General features: G+C 36.8%; 1 protein-coding gene across 3 annotated transcripts in view; it reads left to right on the top strand.

Annotated features, from left to right (window-relative positions):
• MPP7 (MAGUK p55 scaffold protein 7) overlaps window positions 1-27,106 on the top strand; it is a 157,521-nt gene that overhangs the window by 30,362 nt on the left and 100,053 nt on the right. For all 3 annotated transcript variants that reach the window (XM_055805255.1, XM_055805253.1, XM_055805254.1), the window contains 2 exons: window positions 12,490-12,656; window positions 26,285-26,403. In XM_055805255.1, the coding sequence (XP_055661230.1) occupies window positions 12,620-12,656; window positions 26,285-26,403 (156 nt within the window). In that variant the 5' untranslated portion in view covers window positions 12,490-12,619. The remainder of the gene's footprint in view (window positions 1-12,489; window positions 12,657-26,284; window positions 26,404-27,106) is intronic.

Genomic DNA, 27,106 nt, shown 5'->3' with positions numbered 1-27,106 from the left:
TGGCGAATTAATTGCTGGAGTATAATGATGCTAAGTTTTATATTTCTGATAAAGCTGAGAGTTGTGTGAGAAATGCTAATGAAGTCATCAGTAAGGAGTGGAAGAAGTTTACTGCTTATGCTTTGGTAGAAAACCCAGGATGTTGTCACTTTTACCACGGGGAAAATGAAACCATAGATCAAGGTCCGAAGCACTGGTCTGAGAACCTGGAAGGCCAAGAATCTTCATCAAAATAGCAGGAAGGTATATGAGGTGGAAACTGGAGTGCTTATCTAGAATTCAAACCGCTGGAAGATGGAAATAGGCGATTTCTGATATTCACCACAGATTGCATCTTACATCTTAGACACCTTTCCTCTTCAAACTGGCATATGCTTTCTAGTGAGAAGTTTTCACATGTTAACTTCTTTCAATAGGAAAAAAAATTTCCTGAACCTTCTTTACTAGACTGCTACAGAAAAAAGTAAGGCTGGCTGTCATGGACATTTTCACTGAAAGAGACAGACAAGTTATCTCCAGGATACAGGTTGTGAACCAGGCAATTCGTTATGTATGTGTACTTTAAAGAGAAGAAATTCACTGTAGTGCGATCTTTTAAATGTCCAGTCCATTTTATTTCATGAATTTTTCCCTCAACCTAGAAAATGCAACTGGTATCACAGTGGTGAATCTGGTATAAGGAATGTGTGTTCTGATAAAGCATGCTATAAAAACTTGTGTTTTGTCTCCTTTGACTTTTTTGTGGCCTGCTTTTATTTTTGGGTAGATACTGCCTTTATAGTAAGGAATCAGACCACAAAATCTGTGAAATATTTGTAATTTATCTTTCATTAGAAAAGCAGAAAAGTGCTTTAATAATAACTATTCTTTGAGATGTTTTAAAAAACACCACCTTCATAAAAAGATTGATGAAATACAACTGCAGCAATAAGTTGCAAATAATTGTTTTAATTAGCACTTCTCAAGTTTCCTAACTTGCTTAAAATTACCAAATTCCAGTTCCTTATTTCTTGTAATTCTAGACAAGGTACATGTTCAACTTAGTCAAAGAAAGATAGGAAGAATACCCCGTCACTGTTAGGTAATTTTTAGTGGGGCTTCATACCTATTGTGTCAATTTTTTTTTTTATAGCTCTTACTAGTTTGCAGACAATTATTTCAGCTCAGTTATGGTTAGATAATGTGAAAATGATCACTTATGAGGCGGGGAAATAAAACTAATTTTAACTGGGGTTTATGTGTATCAGTCATGTAGAAGTAAAGCATTATATATCTTAAGGTTTCGTATTAGATTCTTCCTGTATATTTGCTCTTTAAGCAGCCAGATGCAGACCTGTGTGTGGCATGAGTTGAAGGGCTGCTTTGTGATTACTAAAGGCGAGATCTGACCATGACTTATTCGAGAAGGGCAGGAGCTCCCTCTTCTGGCTTCGAGCGCTTTGAATTGAAAGTTCATGGGAACGTTCTCAATTCATCCCACTAAAAAAACCCAATCTTATATTGAATACTTACCTGCATAAATGTTTTTCTGGTATCTTGGCAATCATGGTAAAATTTTTTTCAGCTCTCAGATGCCCAGTTGGATTCTGCTGTGAGTACAATATTTATGTTTCTATAGCCTTGTTCTGTACCGTCATGGACAGCAGATGTCCTCTCTGTCAGTGTGGTATTGCCGGCGTGGTCACGACAGCAATGGTTAATGTAGGTGTAAGTTGCAATTCCAGTATGATCTCTTCGTTTAAGTCCCACCTGAGCTTTTCACAACTTTTAGTAGTAATGCGAGTCCTTTATGGCCACTTGGTACAAAGCCCTATAAATCATCATACATCTAGAAAGGAGGAGAAGTGGGGTCTTTTAAGAATGATGAAAGGGTTTTACAGTTGATATACGTATTGCGACCCCTTTTCTCCCCTCCCATCCATCTATGGAGTGGTGGGAGAGGGGAGGCTTCCTTGCTGTTTGTGTTTACTCATTCTCCTTTCATAGCCTCTTCAGTGTTGCAAATCGTCAGAGAAATGTTATATACATCTGTAGATACTTAAATTTCATAGGCCATGAAATTTAAGTATCTACACGATACTTTCATGAGTCTTACATGCAACATCATTCCCAAAGGTAGGCGCCTGGCTGGAAAAGGTGGCATTGAGGACAGATCTCTTGCCTCAGCTGTTAAAAAAAACCAAACAAACAAAAAAACCCCCAACCAAAACAAAACCCAAAACACAACAGAAAACAAACCAAAACAGAACCACTAAAAACCCCCATAAAACTCCCACAAACAAAAAACCCACAAAAGACTAATTTATTTCTTAGTTCTGAGAATGTAGGATGATAAAACATAAATATTGAACTGACCTCTATCAGTGTTGTGCCTTTAAATCACCTGTCAAAATAGCAGCCGAAAGTCCCAGATGAGCCCTGGCCACCATTCAGTTATTCACCTTCTCAAGGATACTAATGCAAGGAACACACATCAATATATACATGAAGAGACCAGTTATTGTGCAGTGGGTATAATTTTTGTACAATACATGTGGTTCCTCAAGTAGCTGCACTTAACTGAGTTCAGTTACCTGCCATCCATCTATTTTTCAGAATTCCTAGGTATTTTAGCTTTCGAATTCAGAGGGAGGATTGAACTGCTTCTGGTTACACCCTCTCATAGGAGCATAAGGGAATATATGACATGTACAGAAACAGCGCACATTCCTGTTTTAACTGCTCCAGTGCTATTAGGGATTCTGCAGTGGCACCATTTCAAAGAAACACTTTTACTGTAGCATATTTTTCCATTGCTTTATCAAAATTTATGTGTTCACAATATTTTATTTTCAAAGCACCAGTTTTTTTTAAATGTTTCTGTGCTTTTATTTAACTACATTTTCTGGAGCAGGTATGCTTACTGATTTGTATAGCATCGCCTTTGTCATTACCTAATAAAGTGCAAGATACGTAAGTTGGAGAGGCCATTATGAATAAAAACCCAACAACAGAGGTTCACTATCAAACTGTTTAGCTCTGATTTATACAGTTTCAGGCAAAATAAGAAAAAATACTTTGGTATTTGTAGCAAATGCCAAAATAGAATCAATGCAGTATTGTTCACCTAGTTAAAATTGCAAAATCCAGGAAATGCAAACATTAGGTTTCCAACAGCAACATTAACTTGGACTCTTTGCATATCCTGTGTTTTCCTGGTATACATTAAGACATAAAGTAATGTATTAAGCTGCGAGTTGAACAAGAAAAACAGAAAAAGTTCTTCATGTATGTAACACTGCCAAGTGCAGTTCTGTTACCATTTGTGTTTATTGACCTTTTATAATTTTAAGTTATTTTCTTCATAGAGATTGAATATGGGTTTTTTTGGCCAAATGAAGTGAAATCTGAGAGCTTGTCTTGACTGCAGTGTGAATTTGACATACGGTTTTCTCTTTGCTTTGAGTCCTACTCTTCACCCATCAGTATCTCAGATTTTAATTAAGTGGCTTTTAAAGTTGAAAATATGAATTGAATCTCAGAGGCTAGTACTCTGATTGCAGTGGGAATGTAACTTAAGCTATATAGGTTGGCAAGACAACTTACAATTAATTCTAATTGATCTATTTTCTGCTAATTAAATTTGTACATAACTAAAATGTGCAGGGCGACTTTACTCATAGGATAAATCAAGCGTAAATTATTGTAATAAAGATTAACTCAAACTGTATCTCTTCTAAATTACAATGTATAACTTTGGAAAGTATATGTATAATTGGTTCCAAAATTTTTAGGGAGTATTCCAGATGTTACTGAGTGTTGATTATATGTAACTCGGAACACAGGGAAAGTCCTGCTCTGAGGGTGGTTCCAGCCTGGAGATGGTGCAGAGCTGCGGACAGAAAAATCTCCACATTTGATCTGTTCCTATCTGCAGTTGCTTGCATGTGTCATGAACAAAGTTTCTCGCCTGGGTGAACTAGGCTAATCCGTGTTCTAGAAGAAAGGGAGGAACTTTAAAAGAGATATTTGGAGGGCTGTAAAGCAGGGACTTGCTGGTCAATAGATTTGGGAAGTCAATCTGGGTTTGGAAAGTAATAGTCTGAAAAATAGAGAGGGACATTAGGGCTGGGGCAGTGGCGGGACAGGAGTGGAAATGGAGACAGGAAAAAGTGAAAACTGTAAGGAAAGTAAAAGCAAAGTATCAGGAGGTGGGGATGTTTGTAAAGAGAGGGGTAAAAGTTCTGTTAGTGGAGGATCATGAATTTATGACAAGAACAGTGAGTACATAGCAGTGTCACCCAGGGAAGGGGTAAGATGGATATGATGTGAAGCAAGAAACTGCAAGGTGGAATTGGGACAGTAAGGTCTGAGAGGAGGGGGCTTCGCTCCTAGAAAAAGGGAAATGGAGTAAATGAAGATAACTAAAATAAAACCAGAAGGAAGTGTGTCCTGGGTGACAGATCACACCATGGGATCAATGCGGTGGCGCTCCCAGAGCTTGCCAAAGAGGAAGAGGAGGAGGGAAGGGTGTGATGGAGGAGAGCTTTGCAGTGGCATTTGGGAGTTAGATGGAATTGCAGGACTGAAGGGTGAAGAACGAACGGCCACAGGGAGCTTCCATGGAGGAACAGAAGGCTGCAAAGGGTGTCTGGTGTTCTTGATGTACCAGCAGTGCAGAGGCTCTGGAATGTGTCATTGCCTGGCTATTCAGCTTCACCTGTGTTTTCTTCCACAAGCTTAGCATCCCAAAGAAATTTGGCTCAAAGAGCTTGTAAACTTCTGGAAATCAAACACACATATTTTCTCTAACTAGCTCTCTGTCCATATGTAGTACTTTGTTTTTACTGTGCATGTGTACACATAAGGAAGTTTTTTGTTACTTACACTCAAGATGAAACTAATAAATTACCACTTAATGAATCAAAAATTTTTCCAAAATTGACCTAAAGGCATATATTTCTCAGATTGCTCATATTAAAGTGAGGTTTATTCTGCTTTTGCTCTCGAAAAAAAAATACATATTTTTTAAATTATTCATTCATTTGTCTCTTCCCTTTATCCATCTTCTCTATCTAAAAAATAAATCATATTTTGACAGAAGTGGATTATGGAACATTATGCTGAACAAAGGAGAAGTGTTCAGAAGATTAGTTAATCTGGAAGAGAAGGGATGGTCAAAGCTTCCGTAATAAAATACGGAAGCATTGTAAAATACCTGTCCCTTATTTGGCTCTAGAGGAGTACAAAATTTTGAGTTGAAAAAATAACATTGTAGGGGATGTTTTGACTTTGAAGTAACAGTATTTGAATATATATATTTCTGAGGATGACCTCAGTTGATGCATGCATTTTTTGTTGAGCCACAGCACTATGAAGTAAATTACATTGTTGGCACAAATACTTGGCCACACTATTTAAATACATAATTAAACATTTACTATTTTATTAAGCATGGCCTTAATCCTGGTTTTATTTATATCAGAGATTTTCCATCTGCTTTTGTAGATGAGGGATCAAACTGCATTATAATACTATTAAAATACGGAGTATATTCCTAAAATTAGAGTTGTAGAGCCCTTTGGTGCAAAGTATGTGTAATTGTTAGGGAGCACTGAGGTGATCATTGCAGCAGGTTTTGCTGTACTTTCTCACTTATAGAAAATGTTAAAGTTGTCGATTTTTTCCAGTACTTTGGGGGGCCAGTAAGGTTTATTATTTACTGTGCTTAGTTAAATTTTTCAAACAGACTGTCAAGAAATGATGCCAGGACAAAACTATTTGTGCAGGTAATTAATGTAGAGGCTGTGGTACCTGCTGACAGGTATTTTCCAAGAAAAAGAATGGTTTGCCGCTAGGGGAAAAGTGTTAAAAATGTGCCCCAACCAGTAACTCAAACCAAAAGAGCAACCTTTGATCTGTGACACAGTTTATGTCACATTTTAATGAATAGCTTTATTAAACTGGTTTATTAAACTAATATTATTCTGTCAGTTGGTACATTTTACTTGCAGAAAATTGGATCTAAGGGTATCTGACATCAACTACAGTGATGCTGTTTTAAATTAAACTGGTAGTTTTAGCAATGTATGTAAAAGAATGTTTTCATGCATTTGAAGGAATGTGCTCAGTTCCAGCACTGACATTTAAAATCTGAGTCTGGACAGAGCTCATGTAGGGATTTTTGTGTTAAAGACAGGGAAGGTGCAGGTTGCACTCAGTCTTGCTGCTGTTGCACTATTGCTGCTTACTGAACGTATTTCATTTGTAGCACAGTTATGTTTTAATGCAGCAAGGATCTGTCTAAAACTTTTAATGTACAATAGATCATAATTAATATATAAATTAAATCTGTATTGCCTACAAGATATTTTATATTTTAGTAAATCCCATGTTTTGTTTCATTTTTAGTTCTACATTAGATTGACTCATTGAAATAATGTACTTTACAGTTGTATTTAAAGAGGGTTCAGATAAAGGTGTTATGTAGATAAACAGGTTTTGTGTTGTGGTCCCCATCTGGGTGAAGGAATATCATGGGGGGGAAAACAGTCTGGAAGAAGAAAATTAGGGTATCAATTTCAGTGTTGCTATTGGAGTGTCTACAGAAGTGAGATTTTTCCAGTTGACACAGGATTAAGCTCTTCAAGAGGAGTTACTGCTCAAGTTCTGAAGGAAGCAAATCTTATGCTTGTGCTGACTTTTTCCCTCTCCTGCCTGTCTTCTGAGCTTTTTGAACAAATGCAGTCAAACATGACAGAAGAGAAAAGATCTCAATATATGAGTTTCTGGCATGTTTTTGGAAATGGGTGGGCAGGTAGTGATTGGAGTTGTGTGTCTTCTCTTAATGATCCAGTGAGGGAAGGGTTTCGTGGGAGCTAATCCTTGAAGAGGAAGAGAATGGAATTATGAAGGCCCAAACATGTAGCCTAGGCACAACAGTCAGGAAGGCCACTAGAAATCAGCCTTGCTTTGTTCTGGTGTTGATCAAACTTCTCATTGTAGTGAGACCTGAGCACTCTCGGACATAACCACCCCAGACGAGTGAACACTGAGATTAGTAACCACCGTGGTTTTGTTTGTCAGTACTTGGCTTCTTCAATACTCTCTTGTTTTATTGCTAGTTGTTAGTTTTATCATTTAGATAACCTTTTTTGTCGATTTATAAAAAATTTCTGTTAAGTAGAAACTAGAGAGATGTCTTTTCTGATGCATTGGGTCTTCACAGTTAAATTTGAGCCATGGAGGTACAAGGCACCCTACAAGATACAATGAGTTCAGAGCTATGGGTTTTCCAAACTGTATATTTGTTAAAAATGTCCCCGCAAATGTGTAAGTTTATATGTCAAGTGCTTATACATTATCAATGGATGATTAAAAGTGTCTAAATTCTCATCTGTTATTCTCAAAGCCTTTTAATGAAGTGAGGTTGTTTCTAACATCCCTGTGGTGTAAGTTAAGCAAAAGGGGTAACACTGATAGAACATTATACAGAAAAAATATGCAGAAGCCTTAAATTCTTCTGATGCCTGAAGATTGATATGATGGCAAGACCAGGAGAAAGTTAGTGAAGGCAGCTGCTTTTGATTTCAATTTGGGAGAGTCCGTGTTCTCTATGTTGGTGTATTAGTTACTAACATGTGGTAGTTGCCATAGATATTCCTTTTTTTTTTTTTTCTTTTATTGGACTCTATACCCACCCAGAGTGTTTTGCTGTTTTTTGCCATTCTTTTCATTTCCATTATACCCACAGCCAAATGAGTCAGACGTAGCTGCCTGCTTCTGCAGAGCCTTTGAAGTCCCATCATGTTTGTGCACCTTGTCTCCTCTACGCAGTAATTCCAGTTCAAGATTTTTTTGAAGGTTCCCGTTGACAATGTGCATGTACAGCCTGTAGGGGTGGCTGACCAGCTTTGGAAGCCAGTCAGGAGCCGCAAGGAGGTTCCAGTAGCCTGTCGGAGACCCTGTGATTGAGGAGGTGGGAACTTCCTCAGGAAGTTTAAGGATTCAATAAGATCTCATTACATTACAACTTCCAAAAGAGTAGACTGCCATTTTAAATTCAGATTTCATCTACCAAAACACTTTTGCTTCTCCCAGTCTAGAAAACCTCCTTTGGCAATTTCCTGTGCTGACTAGGTTTTGGAGACTTGTGTTCATGTCCCTAATCATTCAATTACTTGAGGCCCCGTGATGAATACAAGACTGAATGGCTGTCAAATTTCCTGTCTCCACATGAAATCTCTATCTGGTAGTTCAAATACCATTTGCAGGCATGCCCGTTTAGTTGTGGAAATCAAGGTTACAATCTTCATAACTTTAGCATCCTTTAGAAAAACAGGTTGAATGTTTCTTGAATTAAACAACCTGGGCTTACATGTTATTCGTTGTCATGTTGTGTCGTGTGTCGTCCCCCCCACGATTTGTAACGTTGATAGGTTCATACTTTTTATGTTTTTACTTGTTTTAAATCAGTCGGAAGTCTTCAGCCTGCTTTTTAAATATGAAGAAAATCAATTTGTATTCATTAAAGTGCCAAAAATACTGAGTAACTTGTAAAATAACCTTTCAGAAATAAATGTTGTGCAGTTTTATTGAGGTTTGGATGGGGAGTCAAAGGTAGAACCAAGAATCCATGTGTGCTGTCTCCAAATGCATGGTGCTTGCCATAAATACAAATTTGAATCAGCTTTCCTACCTCATCTTTTGTAGAAAAATGAACTTGACTGAAATAAAACGCTTGCATGACTAATGGAGTCACTTCCATTCAAAAGCAACAGAGGATGCTAGAAAGAAGCTACTATAGCTAAAATTACTTGGAATGCTGTTCTTCTTGGCACTCTTCAGCTGCCTCCCACCCTCTTGTTTTACCTGACTGCCTCTGTACATCGTTACTAGTCCTCAACTGACAACATGGGTGATTGGGAACGAGATTTATCCCCGCATCCCTTGGTAAGGGGCCTCTCTCATTTGTGGGATATGCAGGAAAATGGTTCCCTTGGAGAGCTGTAATTCTAGGATTTTGCAGTTTTGGCAGTTGTTCCCAGGAGACTTCTGCCCTGCTCCTTGCTATTTGTAACGGGGGGGATCTGGCACCGTGATAACTTACGTCACCTTGATGAACCTGGCGGTGAAGCTAACTAGCACAGTGTCTGGCTTGATGACTGTGTTTGTGTAGCGTGCAGGGGTTATCAAAAGGTGGGCACGGAAACATTCCTGGGCCTTCTACAGACAGCTTGGGGGGCTGGTTGCTTGTTTTGGGTTTTTATATTGGTCCTTCGACGGGAAAGCCCTAGAAATACAAATGTCTCTCATCACGCGAGGAAATACCGGCGGAAACGGTTAAAACTTGGTAACCTGTTATTCCCCTTTCACCAATGATTAATTTTAAAGTTTAAATAACTGGGAGTCGAAGTACTTGGCGTAGTCGGGCCGAGGCGCGGTGCCGCTGCCGCCGGGCCGGTGGGCGCTGCGGGCCCCGTGGCCGCTAGGGGGCAGGCGCGGCGCGGCGGCGCTCGGGGCCCGCCGGGGCTCGGCGCGTATCGCGGGGCCGCACGTCCGCCGCTGTTTCCACACGGCGGGTGCCAGCAAAACCCGATACAGTGTGATATATAGAAGCAAGGTACAACTGGAATAATGAAATTTCAAAAATAAGCCCTTTTTAAAGGCTGGTTGTAACAGTCCTGCTGGGTATTGTAAATGCCTCAGGTGCACTTGATACTGCTGTTACGTTCCTGGCGTTGGCTTCTAATTTTTATGGAAAGATGGATTGAACTTCAATTTAAGAATATTCGGTAATCCCTCTCAGGACATACTGTAACAGCTGGTATTTCTGTGTTGCGGCAAATCGATTCCATACAGCAGTCAGCAATGCCTATGGCTGGGCTCCGGCAAAAACTTCCAAAGCATTTTAAATAAAGCGAGCCAAAGAAAATAACATCATCACTGCAAAAATGTAGCTTAATTTGCAAGTTAGAAAAAAAAAAAAAAAGTCCCCGTTCCATTCCAGCAAAATATTAAGCATTTTACTGGTAAGGATTTCATCAGGTCATTTATTTTTCATTAATATATATTTAGGATCTGGGGGGAATAACTTTATGCCGTATATGTTTCTTAAATAATAAGGAGCTTGATTTTTTTTATATTGAATGACTTACTGTGAAATAAAGAAAAATAAGGAAAATGATTGAGTTAAAATACATGATGTGTATGTAGATTACAAGACTATGTTTCGCAATGAACTTTTTCAAGGAACCTGAATTTCTGATTAATAATAATGCAGGTATAACGAGAATGCTTTGCATGTGTGTGTTTTGGTTTTTTTTAATCGATGAAAGTACTTTAAGTTGCATAAAAATCAAACCATTAATAGTAAATTGTTTTGTTTTAACTGGTTTCTTATATGCGTGAAAACTAAAAATGCCTCCACCCTTTGTATGGCTGTAGTGGTGTGCTCATGCTGGGGACTGTAAGTGAGCTTAGAACATGACTTCTCCTTTATGGTACTTGTATGTGTTAAAAAGAAAACAAGAAGAATTAATGGAAAGTGAATATGTTTCCTCTTAATTGGTACAGTGTGTCCTTGGCTATGATGTCTTTTTTTTTTTTTCTTTTTTCATTTTTTTAATCTGCACCCTGGCTAGCTTTGCATATAGATGTTTTACAACATTGTCATTATAAGATGTGAAAACTCTGAAATGCTTAATTTCCCGATCTCTATTTTAAATTTTAAGCTAAGGGACTTTGTGCTGATTTGATGAATGTAAATATATTTATTTGGAAGCTGATGTTTTTTAAGTAAGAAGTTACTTTTTTTCTTCACCACAAACTTCTGTAACTGAAAAACCTCCAAAACCCTAAAACAATCTTAATAGATAGGTTTTTAAGTTTTATTCAGCCCTTTTCATCATAGAAGTTATCCGGGGCTGTAACTTGTGCAGTACTTACCGCCTTAAAAAAAAAAAAAAAAAAAAAAAACCAAAACCAAAACAGAAAACCAGATTTAATGGAGTTTGAAAGCTGACATGCTGAATCTTTCTTTGGGTAAACGCTTAGGAGAAGAAAAAAAAACCACTCAACTTTAAAAAGTTGCCAGACTATTTAAACTATAGGCTTATGCCTAGGGATGAATTAACAACTAGCTTGTATCTAACAATTGATTTAAAACTTACTAAACAAAATCTTGTGGATGGCCCTTAATATGTTGCAATACTTTTAGCAATGTGGGGTTTGGGTTTTTGGTTTTTGTTTGGTTAGGTTTTTTTTTTTGTGAAAAACAAATTTTGAACAGCATACGGTGTTTACAGCACCTGTATATTACTCTTCCACAAGACTGTTGCCAAGAGCAAATGTGTCCAAAATATGCGCTTTCAGAGCCAAGATGACTTAAAAAGTCATTCTGATTAATATGAATGTGTTGAAAAAAACCCAACAAACCAACGAAAAACAAACCACCAGCAGCAAAATGCTCTTCTGTTTGTTTATTTTCTTATGCTAAATCAGAACTCTGCTACTTACTTTCTTCAAGGATCCTTTTGGTGTACTGAAATCTGGAGAAAACCCTTGTTTTCTGGTAACCTCTACTTCCCCCTCTCCTCTCCTTCTCCCTGTAAACACACCAGCCTCTGCCCTGCTATTAGTAAACATTTCCAGTCTTAACTCTGAATTTCTTTTCACAAGTTTGTGTTCCAGTTTCATGTTTTAATGTGCTTGAATCTAAATACTTTCACTTATATTTGAAATTGTTTTTTAATTTTGTTACATTTGCTCTGAATTTTCCTCAAGAACTGGTTAAAAGAGAGACCCAAAATTTAGTATCAGTGGGCCTATGCAATTATTAATAAATATGTCTTAAAAAATACTGGCTTTGTAGTAATGAATTACAGAAAAAATCACAGAATCACACAATCACAGAGTAGTCAGGATTTAAAAGGATCTCTCTGCATGATAATGGTTCCGTCAACTCTGTGAATCAAAACTGCTGTTTACCTTTGAAAAGTCTTTGCACCAGTCCTGCTTTTTACAACTTCAGTTAAAATTTGGATTATATTTCCAGATTACAGATACAAATTGCATGTCAGATCCTAAATGAACTGAAAACAATTGAAAGGAGGTTAAGTAGAAACTCTGAATAAATAACCATGCTAGTAAGCAAAAAATTTTTTTCTGGGATAAGTAGTAGCAAAATGTGAGTGATTTATATTATTAACTGTTTTATTAAAATAACACTAGACTTTATTTCCAAAATACCTGACACACTAGAGTTAGAGTATAATTAACATGAGAGAAATGTGTTAATTATTTTTACAGCAGAATGGGAATATAGGCTAGACTGAAGAAAGCAAAACTTTTTTCACTTGGGGGAAAATCTTAACAATCATAAATAAATGCAAAGCACTTTGTAAATAACTGCAGCTAACCAAATCCAATCTTTATCACAAAATAAGGTTTTGATTTAAGAGTCTCAAAACAGCATTCTTAATTGCAAAATTCTGTTTCTGTTCTTTCTAGGAGAAACTGGGGGATAGCATAAATCTTCAAAGACAACTTGGCTGCAAGCAGTTAAACTGAAATTAACTTCTGCCTTCTGGCTGCAGAGCCCTAGTCTGACGTTCCTGTGTGATACTCTGCAGACTAAATCATGCCAGCGTTATCAACTGGATCTGGAAGTGACACAGGTACGCAAGCCAAGGAGGACTGCATGTTTCCTCCAGATCTTATTTGTTAAGTCTACGGTCTCTATTTCAAGAAATCATCAAATAAGATAATTAATTACAGTCTCAACAGATGCTTAATTTCAGACTTTAAACGTAACCTTTTCTCTCTGAAGTTAATTTAGATATATGAAACACTACAGGTAAAATTAATTTTTACAAGTCCCACCACCACCTTCTTCCCCTCCACCCCCAAACGCCAAAAAAGGACAACTCCAAACAGATATTATATATGGATCTGAAGAATTTGGATTCACCTCTGAGCATTGTTTCTACAATGTTAACTTGAAAAAAAAAGGGGGGGTGGGGTGTGTGGAGGAAGAAGATGATATCATACATGCCTTAACACTTGCAGCAGTCTAGACTATCCCCTCTGTGAGTTACAGTTATCAGTGGAGTTATTTCTGAACACAGACTATTTAGTTTTGACACTTCTTTAACAAATTAGGAGAAGAAAAATATTGTCTCAAGTTTTCTTCCTTCCCTCGCCTTCCACGTCAAGAGTCCAGTTCCTATCACTGACTACAGGCAGCGGGAGTGCAGATGTGCAGCTTTCCACAGTATTCACCTTCTCTGTTGCAATATTAGGCTATATTCAGAGGTTAAATCTTATCTTGCTGTTACGCTCTGTCTGACAGTATTTTTATTCTTGTTCTAAGGACAACTAAAGTTAGTATTTTTGTTTGATGGTGTTCGGTAAATAGATGATCTGGCTGAGGTTACAATACAAAGATCCCTGCTTTCCACCCCTGTGCTGCTTATTCTAGATCACATACCTTGCTATTCTAGATCACACAGCTTTATGTAGTAATAGGAGGATCTTGAAAACAGAAGAGGGAGATGTCAAGTCAGGAATCAAAAAAGTACATATATAAGGAACTGCATTTGATTCTTATTTTAAATAGACTGTACAGTGATGGTTTTTTTTTCTCCTACATCTCAGGGCCATGTAAAATTTCTTAGATGAAAAGATTACTCTTCAGAGTTGTGTATGTGTGTGTGTTTATTACCATAGGGAGGGAGGGGTTTGTTTGTTTTTATTTGCTTTTTATATCTCCCTCTTCCTGGGTTTAACATATTTGACTATCATCTCCCCAAGCTCTAACTCTACGTGCCTTTCTTTTCTCCCCCTTCCCCCATGGAAGTAAGTGCAGTTGAAGCTGTTTAGTATGCTAAAGCTGAATTTTGGAAGATTTGGGTCCATTCTGGATCTTTGCTTTCTTTATCACACAAAATTTTGTGTCTTTCCAAAACACACCTTTCTCTTTTTTTTTTTTTTTTTTTTAAATTTTTTTTTTTATTACTTGGCCAGATGCCTTCTGGCGTTTCAGAAGACTCAAGAACCTGTTGAGATGAACAGCAGTGGGATGTGTGATGACTGCTACCTGATGCTAACAATTTTGCTTGTTTCGTTGTTTAAAGGAAGTTAATATCTCCAGAAGTATTTGTCACAGGTGTACTCTCTGAATAAAGAAAAGGGCTCCAAAAAGTGGGAGTGTTTTAAATCTAAATATGTGACAAAATGTCTATAAAACCATGTTTTGCTATGCTATTTAATGCATATGATGCTCCAAATACACCTTTAATAATTATGGTGTGTGATAAAGCTCAACTATCTTCACTGTCCCAGGAAATATATAGCAAAATCTACGCACCACTAATGTCTTCCTTTTAAATAATACTGTTTGTTAAATCCAATTTGTTTTCTGCTGCAAGTTGCAAATTGTTTCTTTAAATAAAAGAATTACATTTTTGAAAGAGAAGAAAATTATATCCACTTTCTTTATGGTATTTCCTGATGACGATGATAGGTATTTTAAGTATTTTTTGAATGATTACATGAAACGGTGCTTTCTGTTCTGGTTATGATACAGGTGGTTTCTAATCAGAGTACTGTTTTTGTTCTAGTACTCTCGGATTAAAAAAAAAAAGAGAGAGAAACACACAAAAAATATGGATTTTCTTACCTCTGTTGTTCCTTGGTGGATAGACCAATTCTCCTCCTGCCCTGACAGGATAAACTGGTGTAGTGACATGCATTGATTTGAAACTGCTCTAGTCCATGAGAGGACTATCTGGGATGCTGTGGAATTAGCAAGTCACTTATTGGGGGCCTAAGAAAGATGCACCTTTAGGGTAGCAACGCTGCTTCATTTAGCCTGTCTGCTAAAAGTCTGTTTTAGTAACGCATTCAAACAAAACTCCAGCCTAGCTTATTTTTGTGTCTGTTATATCCCGGTGAAGTAAAAGTAAACCTGGATTTAAAAATGAGTGAAAGAATTCATTGAGGACTAGTAAATAGAAATGTATCATCTGTGAATATCGAGAAGTTGCCAAGTCATGGACTACTGGAAACTCAGACACTAGTATGGAAGCATTGATGATTATTTTTTTTTTTTTTTTAATGTAGTCTTAGGCATCAGGCCACTGTCAAAAGCAGGATAGTGTCCATGATGAGCCACGTTTGATCGGACTAAATGTTGACTTACTCGTGTTAATTTTACATTGCTTTTACTTTGTCAACAGACTTTATTAGAGATGTTACCGTACGTGCTTTTGTTATGCCATGTTTTAACCTGTATATTCTTCTGAACACAGACTGTACCTCTTAAATCTGTTTTGAGGCATTTGCCAGACCTTAAATGGTGATAAATCAAAAGCATGGCTACAATATTTGCAATCTTTTGTTTAAAATATTTGTTTTCATTTAGATTCATCAAGCAACATTGAAATTAGTCTTGTACCTTACCAATCTGATCTGGCTTCTTAACTTTAAGACGGAGGGGAAAGGCTTATATGTGCACATGCTTCTTTCTCTTCTACTCTCCGTTAACCATACAGAAACCCTATTTTTATGTGATAATAATAAATATCGTTGTTTATAACACATGCATTATCCTGCTCCTCCCTTAAGGTTTATAGTCCTGTCAGTGTCAGGTCAAAGTTATCTTAAAGCAACCATGTTGAATGGAAGGCTGAGCTCCTGCATGAGGCTGCATCTGAGGCTTTTAATATTTTCTGTGTTACAAGTGTCTGCTTTTAAACTCTGTGTGCAGGCCCATCAAATAGAGTCCAAAGACTGAGGAAGACTTGCACTTTGCGCTTGCAGGTAGAGCAAGTCTGTGAGGTCTGGCATTCACTTATCTGATATATTTAGGAAGATTTAAATTTGCAGTCCCAGCTTCACATAAGTTGACGGCAGCTTCATTGCTGACTTTGGTGGAATGAAGATGACATCATTATGCTTAAAGTGTTTTAGCATGAAAAACATCATAAAATTGTTACAGATTTCTTTCTTCTCAACTCTGTATCAAGCTTGCTCAGCTGGTGAGTTTAAAACTGCTTTTCTGTTTGTCCTTAAAAACTAGCGCATGAATGTGCAAAGCAGACTTTGTGTTTTTGATTCATGTATTGTCAGCGGGAAAATCACATTTATGGGCCAAGTTTAGCCACCACGTAAAACTGTGTGAGATTGCTTAAATATAATGAAAGTCAGAAGCAGTTCTTGAATTTGAATATTGTAAATTATAGAAAGAAAAAAAGTGCAGAGCTTACATTTGTTTCTTCTTGGGTGCATATAGGAGCTAATGTTGTGCCAGATAGTGGAGTTTTTTCAGTATTACAAGCCTATAAAACTGAATATGTGTTAGTTTTTTCTAAATTAAAAACCCCAAAGTTTATTGCTAACCATATTGTAAGTTCACACGTCCTTTAAAATATTCCTGGGTTTGGTGTTTTCTTCTCTGTTTTGTAGTAATACAAAATAAATATATTAAATTTGTTTTAAATGGTTGGGTATTTTTCCAAACTGCATTTTTAGTAGTGTATTCTGATTCTTTAAGAAGTATCTTGACCTCTGAAGCTGCATGCTGGTGATGTGGTTATACGGAATACTGGTAGAAATATTTTGTTGGAATGTTATGCTGATTGCTCCATAGTCCACATGGATTACCACCCAGTGAAGTGAGACCACTGCAAGCAATGTGAAGTTCAGAGATGACTTTGCAATCATCTGAACACTGAAAGATGCTGTCCTTTCTTTTACTGGTTTTATATAGATGTCTTCTTATTTACTACTAATGCATTTTTATCAGCTTGCCAGTTTTAACATAATCTTTTCTAAGAATTATTGATAACGAAAAGGATAAAAAGGTGGAGAGAAAAAATAAAACAGTAATAACCTGAAAAAGCTGAGTAGTTGGCTGAGCTGAGAGTGAGACATTGGAAAAGTCTTCAGGGAAAGAAGGACAAATTAAACTCAAGTGGCTAAATATTTTAGCCTTTTAAACCAGTTTTCAGAGTGATGAGGGAGATAGAAATCAGGGAAGTTCTATTTTTAGAGCTTGTTTAAAAAATGTAATAACATAAAATGGTGGCCAAAGAGCTGGACTCATTGTTATGAGATGAAGAGAAAGGGATTTTAGGAGAGTGATGAAGGAAAGATTTCTGGGGGTAGCTCTTCCATCGGAGGCTGCCAGGGCAAAGGCTTGCAGCGTGATTGACTCCTGCTCCAAACTGCTGCTGCTTCCCTGCTGACATGCTGTGGTGGAAACAGAGCAGAGGGAAAGTCTGTGCTCGCCTGGTTCATGCTGTTGCTTACGACTTAGGCATAGGTGTGCCACGCCAAGTCTAGTATGTAAATGCCTTTGGCTGCATCATGATTTCAAGGCTACTAAAATTTCTCACTATGTTGACATGCACAGATATGGCTAAATTTTATTGAACACTGATACGCTAGCAGAGGCAAAATTTATACTGAATTAATAAACAGAGCCAATATTTTACCATGCATTCTTGAATTCTCCCCATCTCTAGCTGCCAGAGGCATTAAATGGCTTTTAGGCTAACATTCATATGAAAGATTTGGGAAACTATGAGACATACAGCTAGCTTTAATGGCTATCAGGTTTAATTTTTTAAAAATATAACTTGCTGGTGTTGGAAAGGGTATTTATTTTGGTATCAACATATTTATGTTGACTGTTGGAAAACTTCAAAGTAGAATGAAATTTCTCTAAACTATTCTGTTTTGCATTAATATTTTATATTATGCTAGGCTGATTCAGCAGTGTGGAATCAGAAAATGTGTGTAATTATATTTACTGATGGTAAGCTCTTTAAAAGTGTTACAGTTCTTGGCCAGAAATTTAAATTCAAATGGTCTGGCAGCTGCAATAATTTTTACCTTTTTTTTTTTTTTTTTTTTTTTTTTAAGCAATGTGTAGTTTTGTGGTAAATTTGAAAGTATGGCAGCCTATATTGTTTCTAACCAGAGGCCTAAATGTATAGCTATGTGTGTTGAACAAAAAGCTTTAATTACACAAATGGTTGACAGTGATGCCAGCTGTCCTTTGCCAAGAGCAGACTGCCATGCTGTACTGCTCGCGTGTATCCATGTCAGCGTCCACGTTAGCTAGCAGAGCGTACATATTCTGTGCATTTACTATCAGGTGAAAGGTTCTGTGGCTTCTCAGCCCAACATCACATCAAATACTGGCTGATTGAAAAAAAACCCTGCAGCTGTTAAGCTGAAGGAAATCTAGCATTATCAAGAGATAGTGAGAAGCTTCCCTGCTAGCTGTTAGTTGCCTGTTGTGAAACACAGGGGTTCAAATATGATTTTGCTTTCAAAATAACATTGATTTTTAAAAAAACTGAAAAGTGCCTCAATGCAGCATATTAATCTTAGGGATAAACTACTAAATAGTTTATTTTGAACAGTTTGATTTTCTAAACATATTATCAAGATAGGATGATGATGTACTTGACTCTTTAAACTTTCCTATATGCCTCTATAGACTTGTATATCATGTGTATGTGTCAGTATGCACATACAAGTGATTGATGTAGTGGCATAACTTGTTTTGAGTGTTAAACTTTAAACTCAGTCATACAGTGAATCACAACACCAAAATAATATACTGGCATGGTTTTGCCATCAGTACAGCCTAGGGTTGTAGGGTTTTTTTTTTTTCTACTCTCAAGACACAATATAAAAGGTTGAGATACATAGTAATCAAATTATGTTCTGCTAGTTTTAGGCACAGCTGAGTTGTAACGAGTTTTGGCTTCTGTTGTTAGAAATCCTTATTCATTCTCTTAATGAGATAGTGTCCTCCTTTTGCAGGTGTGCAATGCCACATTTAGTATACCTGGCCACCTCTCCCCAGTGCCAAGTCTCTTAACCTTGCAAACTGTGACTTAAGAGTTAAACATGGTGAGTGTGCCCAGTGACATCCTAGTGCTGGAATGAGTTCTTTCCAGACTGCCTGCCAGGTACTTGCTATTGCCTCCTCTAGTGTTGATGAAGATCTAGATAGAAAAACTAAAGACTCATCGACCTGATGTCTGTACAAAGAAGCAGTCAATTAATCAGGGTTATTCAAGGTGTCATGGTATGCAGCTTCAGGTGAGGAGCCAAGAGTTTTCACAAAAAAAAAAAAAAAAAGTCAGATCTTTGTAGGAGCTTTCTACAAGCTGCTTATTAATTTGTGCTTGATAGGTCACTTTAAATCAGTTTTATGTATGTGTTATTCTTGCAGGTAATAGGGGAGCTTTTGAATACTCATGAAAGTACATTTTATGAACTTTCAAAGTATTCTTGTTGACACAGTGTCTAGTAACTACGTTTTGAGGGGTTTTGATTTTGAAGCAGCTTTGATGAGCCATACAAGCAAGAGCTCTGAAGCAACAGCCTTGCCCTGTATGAATGCAAACAGGGATCAACTATTTAACTCGCATCAGAACGTAACGGTATGTGGTATGCTAAATCTGAAATACACATGTTGAGACAAATCCTAAAAGACCAATAACTGTTTCAAACAACTGTGGATTCTTTAGCTCTGGGAGCCAAGTTCCAAAACTAAAGACTTTTCCATTTTGAAGGAAATAATTTTTTTAAGAGTGGTGGGTTTAAATGATTGCTCGCTTTCAACATTTTCTGTCATAATGTTGTTTTAAGGTGGGTTAACAAATTACTGTAGCTTGTAGGAATAAAAATTGGGTACAACTTTTAAGTTAAAAGACTGTATTGCCCTTAGTATGTAATCTTATTCTTTGAGGACAGTTATGGCAAAATTCTTGTTTTCATTAGGAAAAAATAGAACATTGACATTTTTGTTGCTGTGCTATCCATAAGGATTTCAGCATTTTACTTTTTTTGTGAATTAGCAAATAAATCAAAACAAATACTTTTTTTTTTCCAAAGGCGCTATGCACTTCCATGTTGTGATTATCTAGTTACTCAGTATCCTGTACCTTTTGAAAATTGAGATTAATCTTTTTTAAAAAACACTAAACTGCAAAATTAAAAAGAGGTACATACTGGAATGAGTTAATCACTCTGGTTCTGCAAAGAAAAATTGTTAGTCTTTAACTTTTTGCAGTGTCAGGAAGCCCATATGTTCAGTGGAATTACTTAAGAGAACATAAAAAAGAACTATTTGTGGCACATAAAGTTGAGCACATAATGGTCTTTTTACAACTGGAGTCTGATAGGATGGTGCAGTATGTCTATCCTAATACATAAGTGTACTGCATATGTTTTTAGTGGAACCTGTGCATAAATACTGATCTCAAACTTCAGATTCAAATAATATTCAGTATTTGGTGCTAGTGACTGATTTTATTGTGCAGCAGCAAGGATGTCAGAACGAGTGTTTCTTCTGCAATGCTGTTTGCTTTTGTGTAAAGCAAGTGTTGTCTGAGTCTTTATAGAACTGTAAAGTACAGTTCAAATGTGAAAAAATGTCAGCTTGTTATAAATGGCACCAAATGGTGCTGATTATTTTACCTTTGACAAAGTGGAAAATTTAAAGGTTGGTGTGTCCCATTTTATTAATACAATAAAATTTTACAGTGTTGTTCTGGGCTTACATATATGTTCTTTAGTGTTTATTATCCCTTAGTTACTGTAAAAATTTTTGATTCTAAGTCTGGCATCGTTGTTCAGAACGCTAATTCAGGAAATTAATTAACATATGAAAGCAAATGCACATCCATTTGTCTCCATTTCTTTCCTAATGCTAACCAAAACGAAGTTGGTGTTTTCTTGTAATATGCAAGAGTGATGGAACGCAGAGACCATATTTTTTATCATTTAGCACTAGTTTATAGCTTCCACAGACTTGTCCTAATAATGAAGCTATGAAGGATATGACAAGAATGGTGATATTAAATTTCTCTAGACTAACAGTAAATTTTTCCATTCTGATGTCAAGAATGTAGAGCATCTGGAATCTGCAGTGTGAGTGGTTCAGTACGGGAACACTTTCATCAATTGCTTAGCCATTTATTCTCCTCCTAGGAACAAGCAGTCTTCTATAGAATATAACACTACAAAGGAAGCAATTTTCTAGAACTGGAAAAATTCTCTATGTCCTGTTGTTTCTGATTTAAAAGCTTTCCATGTCTGCTTAGTCTTAAATCTTACTACATGTACAAATTTAGCGTACACTTTTTTAAATTGAATTGCCATCATTATACGCCCTCTTCTTCAGACTGAATGAAACTAAATCATATTAATTAGGCTACGGAAAAGCTGAAGATGCTCTGAAGACAGGAACTGCTTAAGTGTGTAAAAAGAAAAAATTGAAATGTGTCTGTTATCTTTTTAAAGAGGGACAGTGCTGGGTTTTCAAATGTAGCTGGATTTTCCTCCTGAAATTATTTCCTTAGTCCAAGGTAGCATAATGCTACAAGGTTTATTCTGCAGCCATTTTGTCTTACTTGCTCTTGCAACAAGTCCAAAATCTTAGTTTATGACAAGCTGTTGTAAATTTTATTTTTAGATTATGTATGTATGTTTAGATTATCTACATGCATATAGTTTATATGGACTATTTCTGTAGACAAGGTTATCTAGTCATTGTATTTTAATTCCCTGTGGCCCTTTTCTTAGATGAACTGAATTTCATGAAAAGTGTATTGTATGTCCAGTACTAATTTATTACTTTTAAAATTCTTTATTCTTGAATCAGGTAATCAGATTTAATAGACTAAGCACCTTAAAACAACCTCCTCCCCCTTCCACTCTTACAAGAGTTTTATAGTATTCCTGTGTTCAATGTTTGTCTCTTTTTATTGATGTTACATGCTATAGGCTTTTACTTAGTTCACAGAAGTGTTAGATACTGTACCTAATTTATATAACATGCATATAAATAGCAGCATACTAGTACCTAAAACTAGGAGCTCCTTGTTTGTCTGGAATTGACTATCACTGCCACTGGTTTATGTGACCTTTTTGTTTGGTATGGGACTGTTGTTTGGTTTGGAAAGGGCCCTTGTTTCCTTCTCTGTTTCAATGATTTGGGAATGTCCAGAGGTGATTACATTGTGAACTGGGTTTTGGTGTGTTTCCCCCACCCCCCACCCCCACCTCTGCCATGTTGTAGGACTGACCGGACTTACCTCCCCTCTTATAATTGCAAAATAGTCTTACATCTCCATGTTTAAACTCATTGTTAATTTTTTTATGTATGCTCAGGTCTTCTGGGACCTTTGTATAAATGAACTGTTTTTTAAAATTGAAGTAAATGAGTTTTTCTTGTGTAAGTCATGTTTACTTTACTGAATTTTGACACCTGAAGTATTTTGATACTAGAAAATCCCAGTGGGTATATGATTCCTTTGAAATATAAAAGCCGGTTAAATTTAGGCAAACTAGGCTAAAAAAAAATGACAAGAACCTGAGAAGAATAGCAACGGTGTATTAAAAAGAAGCAATTTTTTTTTTTCTTTGCAAGGTTATTTACAATTTCGCCAATATCAGGCATTAAAAAACCCAGGATTTTCTTTGGCTTTTCATGATTTTTTTTTTGAACACAACTTCTTGATAATTTTTTAAAAGCTTTTTTGTCTGTGTTTATTTTAATTGTGGGCATATTCCCAAAAACCTCTGCAAAATACTTTTTTTTTTAATAGGAGTTCCATGCATATCATATGAATCAATAAGGTGGGACTTTAAGAGAAACATCAGTCTGAGACCAAGAACACAACCAAGGCCTGGCAGCCATGTGATTACAACAGTAGCATCCAGTTCTGAGGTGCTGAGGTACATCTCATTCTGTGGCTTACGCCATGAACATGCATTTTTAATTTACGAAAGAGTTCATCTGAATATAGGAGGTATAGCTATGATCTTCTGGAAAGTTAATTTTTGTTTTTAGAAGTGATCGAAAATGTTCAGTATAGCATCACTTCAGTCTTTGTAATTGCTACTGAAAAGACTGAAAAAAAAATCTGATTTCAATACCCTGGCAGTACTAAAATAGTAAAAAACTTGGATTTATTTCAGTGGCTTTTGGCTTTGGCTTTCAGAACTGCCTGAGATGCTAGTTAGAAGTTTTGCAGGAGGTTTGAGGTTGGGCTGAAGTAGGCTTTGCTGTCAATTTCAGATTACTTCTGTTGCCTCATGGCAGCATGTCTGTACAGTGACGACTTACAGGGCTGCAGAGATTTGAGCTACTACCCTTCAGGCGTTGGAAAGATGGATGTGACAAGTTATCAGATCCAGTAGTTTAAATTAGGCTAATGTGTAGTTGCCAATGTAGTTGTTTCAACTTCCTTACCAGTTTACGGTAACTTTACAAATTATTTTGTCCCTGTCCATATCACAAAAGCACTTATTTTAAATCCCATTTGCTAGTAAAGTCATATGCCAGCCACAATTTTCACTGTTTCTTCATACTGCAATGAAGAAGAAAAACATACTTTATATAGTTGAGACACAAATAAAATGTGACATTTTAGTTGGGTGTGGAGTGGTGTGGTGGGGGTGGAAGATTCATATACTGTTTTTCTTTATCTATAAAAATCTGAATGCCCATCTGAAAATTTTTGATTCTGTAGTACTGGACACCACAGAAGGAACAAGAAAAAATGAAACTCTCTCTGTAAAGGGAAACCTTTAGCGGTGCTAGCACCTTCTGCTGCCATTACTTTGTTTGGAAGGAGGCTATAGCTGAGTCAGATGATCTGGAATTACACAAATAAAACTTTAGACAAATTCTAGATCTTTGTCTTCTCTTCTCCCCAACTAAATACCCCAAGTCATCCTTTCTGCTTGATTTGCATTTGACTCCTTGGATGTTTTTTATTCCTGGCTACATAGTGCTCAGTTCCAAGAGTTGTCTGAAGAGCAGGAGTGTGGTGGTGTCCAGCATGCTGCATGGCGTAGTCCGCGGGTTCTGCTGCTCTGAAGGGCAGGATCCTGACTTCCTTCTGGCTGAAAGCTATCAATACTGGACTGCAGAGCCAAAGCAGGGCAAAACTAGAAATGCAACCATGATACTGAATAAAATCAGTCAGCACCTGCTGAATTTTTTCCACTTCCCCTGGAGACTTGGGTGCATTGCTGTCAAAGCCAGAGTATTGCGCTAGGGATGAGGACACCCATTTCTCTAGAAGGGGCAGTTCAGAGCTACGTGAATATGTGAAGCCACAGATATATTTGAGCTGGATGTGGAAACCTTAATGTGCGTAAGCGCCTGCAGGGTTAGCCAGTCCTGGAGTGCCAGCAGGTGGGATTTTTTTTCTGGGAGTTCTGTGCATAAAACCTGAGTCTCATTATAGGCAGATTCAGTCTCACCCTATGTCACTACTGTAATACTTAATCCATCAGGAAACATAAACTTTCATATTATTTCCACTGGGTATTTAATTACCAAAGCTCTGAGGAGCAAGTTAGAAGGATAGAATAGTTTTATACCTGATTATATGTGAAATTTAAGCAGATCTGATGCATCAAGGAAAAGAAAGCTTACTCTTATATATCTCTTATTTGAAGGGAGTGGCTGAATGTCATATTTTCTTTCTTTTGAGTGGCACTTACGAATTGTTCCTGAGCAATTATGCCACAGTGTAAGCTTACATTAAGCTTTCATTAAGCTTTCTAATCTACTTCCTAACCTTCAGGTTATTCTGGGCTAAATGTATTTACAGTAACAAAAGTGCCTATGCGCAGAAGTATTAGGCTGAGTGTAAAGAAACTTTTAAAATTTTCTAAATGAAAATATTTTTTAAGCACAAACAGCATGGTAAAAATCACCATTTTTGCTAAGTTCTGAGTCTGGAAAGTCAGAGCCAGGAGTCCCATTCAAACCTCTGTTCTCTGGGTGTCAGCTCAACCACTGACTGTGTCTCGCTAGGCAAGGCTCAGTGTTCTTTTTCTGTCCGTGAAAAATGGTAGTGATTTGAGTTGTGTTCTATTTTTACAGTATTTCTGAAGCATAAACAAGAGCAGATTTAAATAAAAGCAAGATTCTAAGAGAAATTAATGCCAACCACCAAAAATGCTTGGACTACAAAAAGAATGTATCTGGAAGGAACTTTTTTTCCAGAATATTTTACTGAGAGGCAGTAAAAAGACAAAAATGTTAAATAATCAGATCCCAAATGTGCTGTATGTAATTTTGAAAGGGATATGTAGTACCTGGAAAGGTTGTGAAATTATGTTTACTAATAAATACTCTAAATCATAATTTTAAGGGAGATAATAGGCATGATAACAATAAGTAACCTGTAACTTAGAACCATGTTCTTTAGCCGTAGCATATCTTGTAAATCTGTCCTTCTGATGAACAGCGGCACTTACTCAGACTAAAAATAATAACAGGACCGTGTATCTTGGACCCCAAGAGACTATTGGTGTTTTTGTAGACATCAGACAGGAGAAAAAGGCATTTTGTCCTTTTTACCCCAAGTAATCCCACTGGAAAATTAAACATGTGCTATGAATTGATATCAACTCATGCCAGGTTACCTCCCTAAAGAGGACTGCTGCAAACACTGTTGCTACATTTCTTGGACAGCAGTTTGATGGCCTGTGTGCATGATGGATTTTTTATGCTGTATGCTACTGTGGAACAGTGTGCTACTGTCTGCCCCTCAGAGACCGCTGGTGAGGTGTGCCACAAATAACTGGGAACAGCAATTGCTTTAACCCTATGGAGAATCTCAAATACCTGCAAAGAAAAAATGTTACTGAAATATTTCTCTGTGTGTGTATGTGTCTGAGAAAACTGTGTTGGTTTTGTTTTTTAAGGTTTAATCCTGCAAAACAGAGCAGTTCCTTTTGTCTTGCTGTGGATTCCTACTGAACACAGGATAAAAAAAATATTAAGCAATATATTAGCAAGAAATATTTAGAGAAACCACGAACCTTTTTTTAATGGACCACCCTATCCAGTTTCTGTTCTTTTAAGGAAGTTTTTCCTATTCATGACTCATTTCACTCTTTGGCTAACATCAAGGGAAATGGAATAACGATTAAGCAAAGGAATGTATGTTTTTTCTGGTTTTGTCCTTTTTTCAAAACCTTTATGAATTTTCTGCATAACCTTGTGTAAATATATATGGTCGTAGAAGTTTGACAACTGTGACAAGGTAAAAAGTACACTGCTAATACTTGCTTCTTAGTAATTTTCTAAAAATGTTCCTTTTGGTTCTACAAGTTAATGTTATGCTAGATACTCCAGACTCCCTATTTAGTTAGAATGACATGCTCCAGGCAGCCAATTACACAGAACTGTTAAGAGAAATTAATGAGATCACCTCTAGATTACACTTTGTGTTTTATTTTCATTTTATAGGTCTGTACGAGCTGCTGGCTGCATTGCCAGCCCAGCTGCAGCCACATGTGGACAGCCAGGAAGACCTGACCTTCCTCTGGGATATGTTTGCTGAAAAAAGCCTTCATTCACTGGTGAAGGTAAACCACATTTAAATCAGATTCTCTTTGAGAAGAGCATATGGAAAAATGTTTTGAGCGCCATCTAGTAAACCAGTGATCAAACTCTTGCTCAGTGAAAACAAAACAGCCTTGTTTTAAATCTGTTTCTGTCAGGGGTGGAAGTTGTTAAGATTCTACCAAAAATACATAGATGATTTCATTTAAGAGTGATGTTTTGGCAGTGCAATGCTAATGCAGCAAACATATGTTGTTTGCCCTTGTTTAGAAAAAAAAAAAAAAAAAGTACGAAATAGTAGCAGGAAATCTGAGACTTCTTTATGGTCAACATTCAAGACCTGGAGTTTAGCTTAAATAAATAAATGTTCACAGCAAAAATTAGAAGGAATATATTTTCTGAGGTCAAGTATGGCAACAGTTCAGTAGCCACATTAATTTAAAATAATTTCCTTTAACAAAGTCAACTGAAATTCTAGTAAGCTGTTTCTTTTATTGGCTTGCCTCCATTTAAAATTGTGTTTTGCACATAAATATGTTGGCCTAAAGTATGACCTAAAATAAGTTTTGGAAGAATACTTAAGTGTCCTGCTATGAAAATGATCAGCAACAAGAAATCAAAGTATGCCATGAGAGTATGCAGAGCTATCCCGATAATGTTAAAATTGCTTATAGCAGAAAAATGGGACCAATCAGCTGGTTAGAAATGTACCACTCCTACAAAATG

The sequence above is a fragment of the Falco peregrinus genome, chromosome 5 (genome assembly GCF_023634155.1).
Source record: "Falco peregrinus isolate bFalPer1 chromosome 5, bFalPer1.pri, whole genome shotgun sequence".
NCBI classification, from domain to species: Eukaryota; Metazoa; Chordata; class Aves; order Falconiformes; family Falconidae; genus Falco; species Falco peregrinus.
This window is presented reverse-complemented; position numbering and strand designations above follow the sequence as displayed.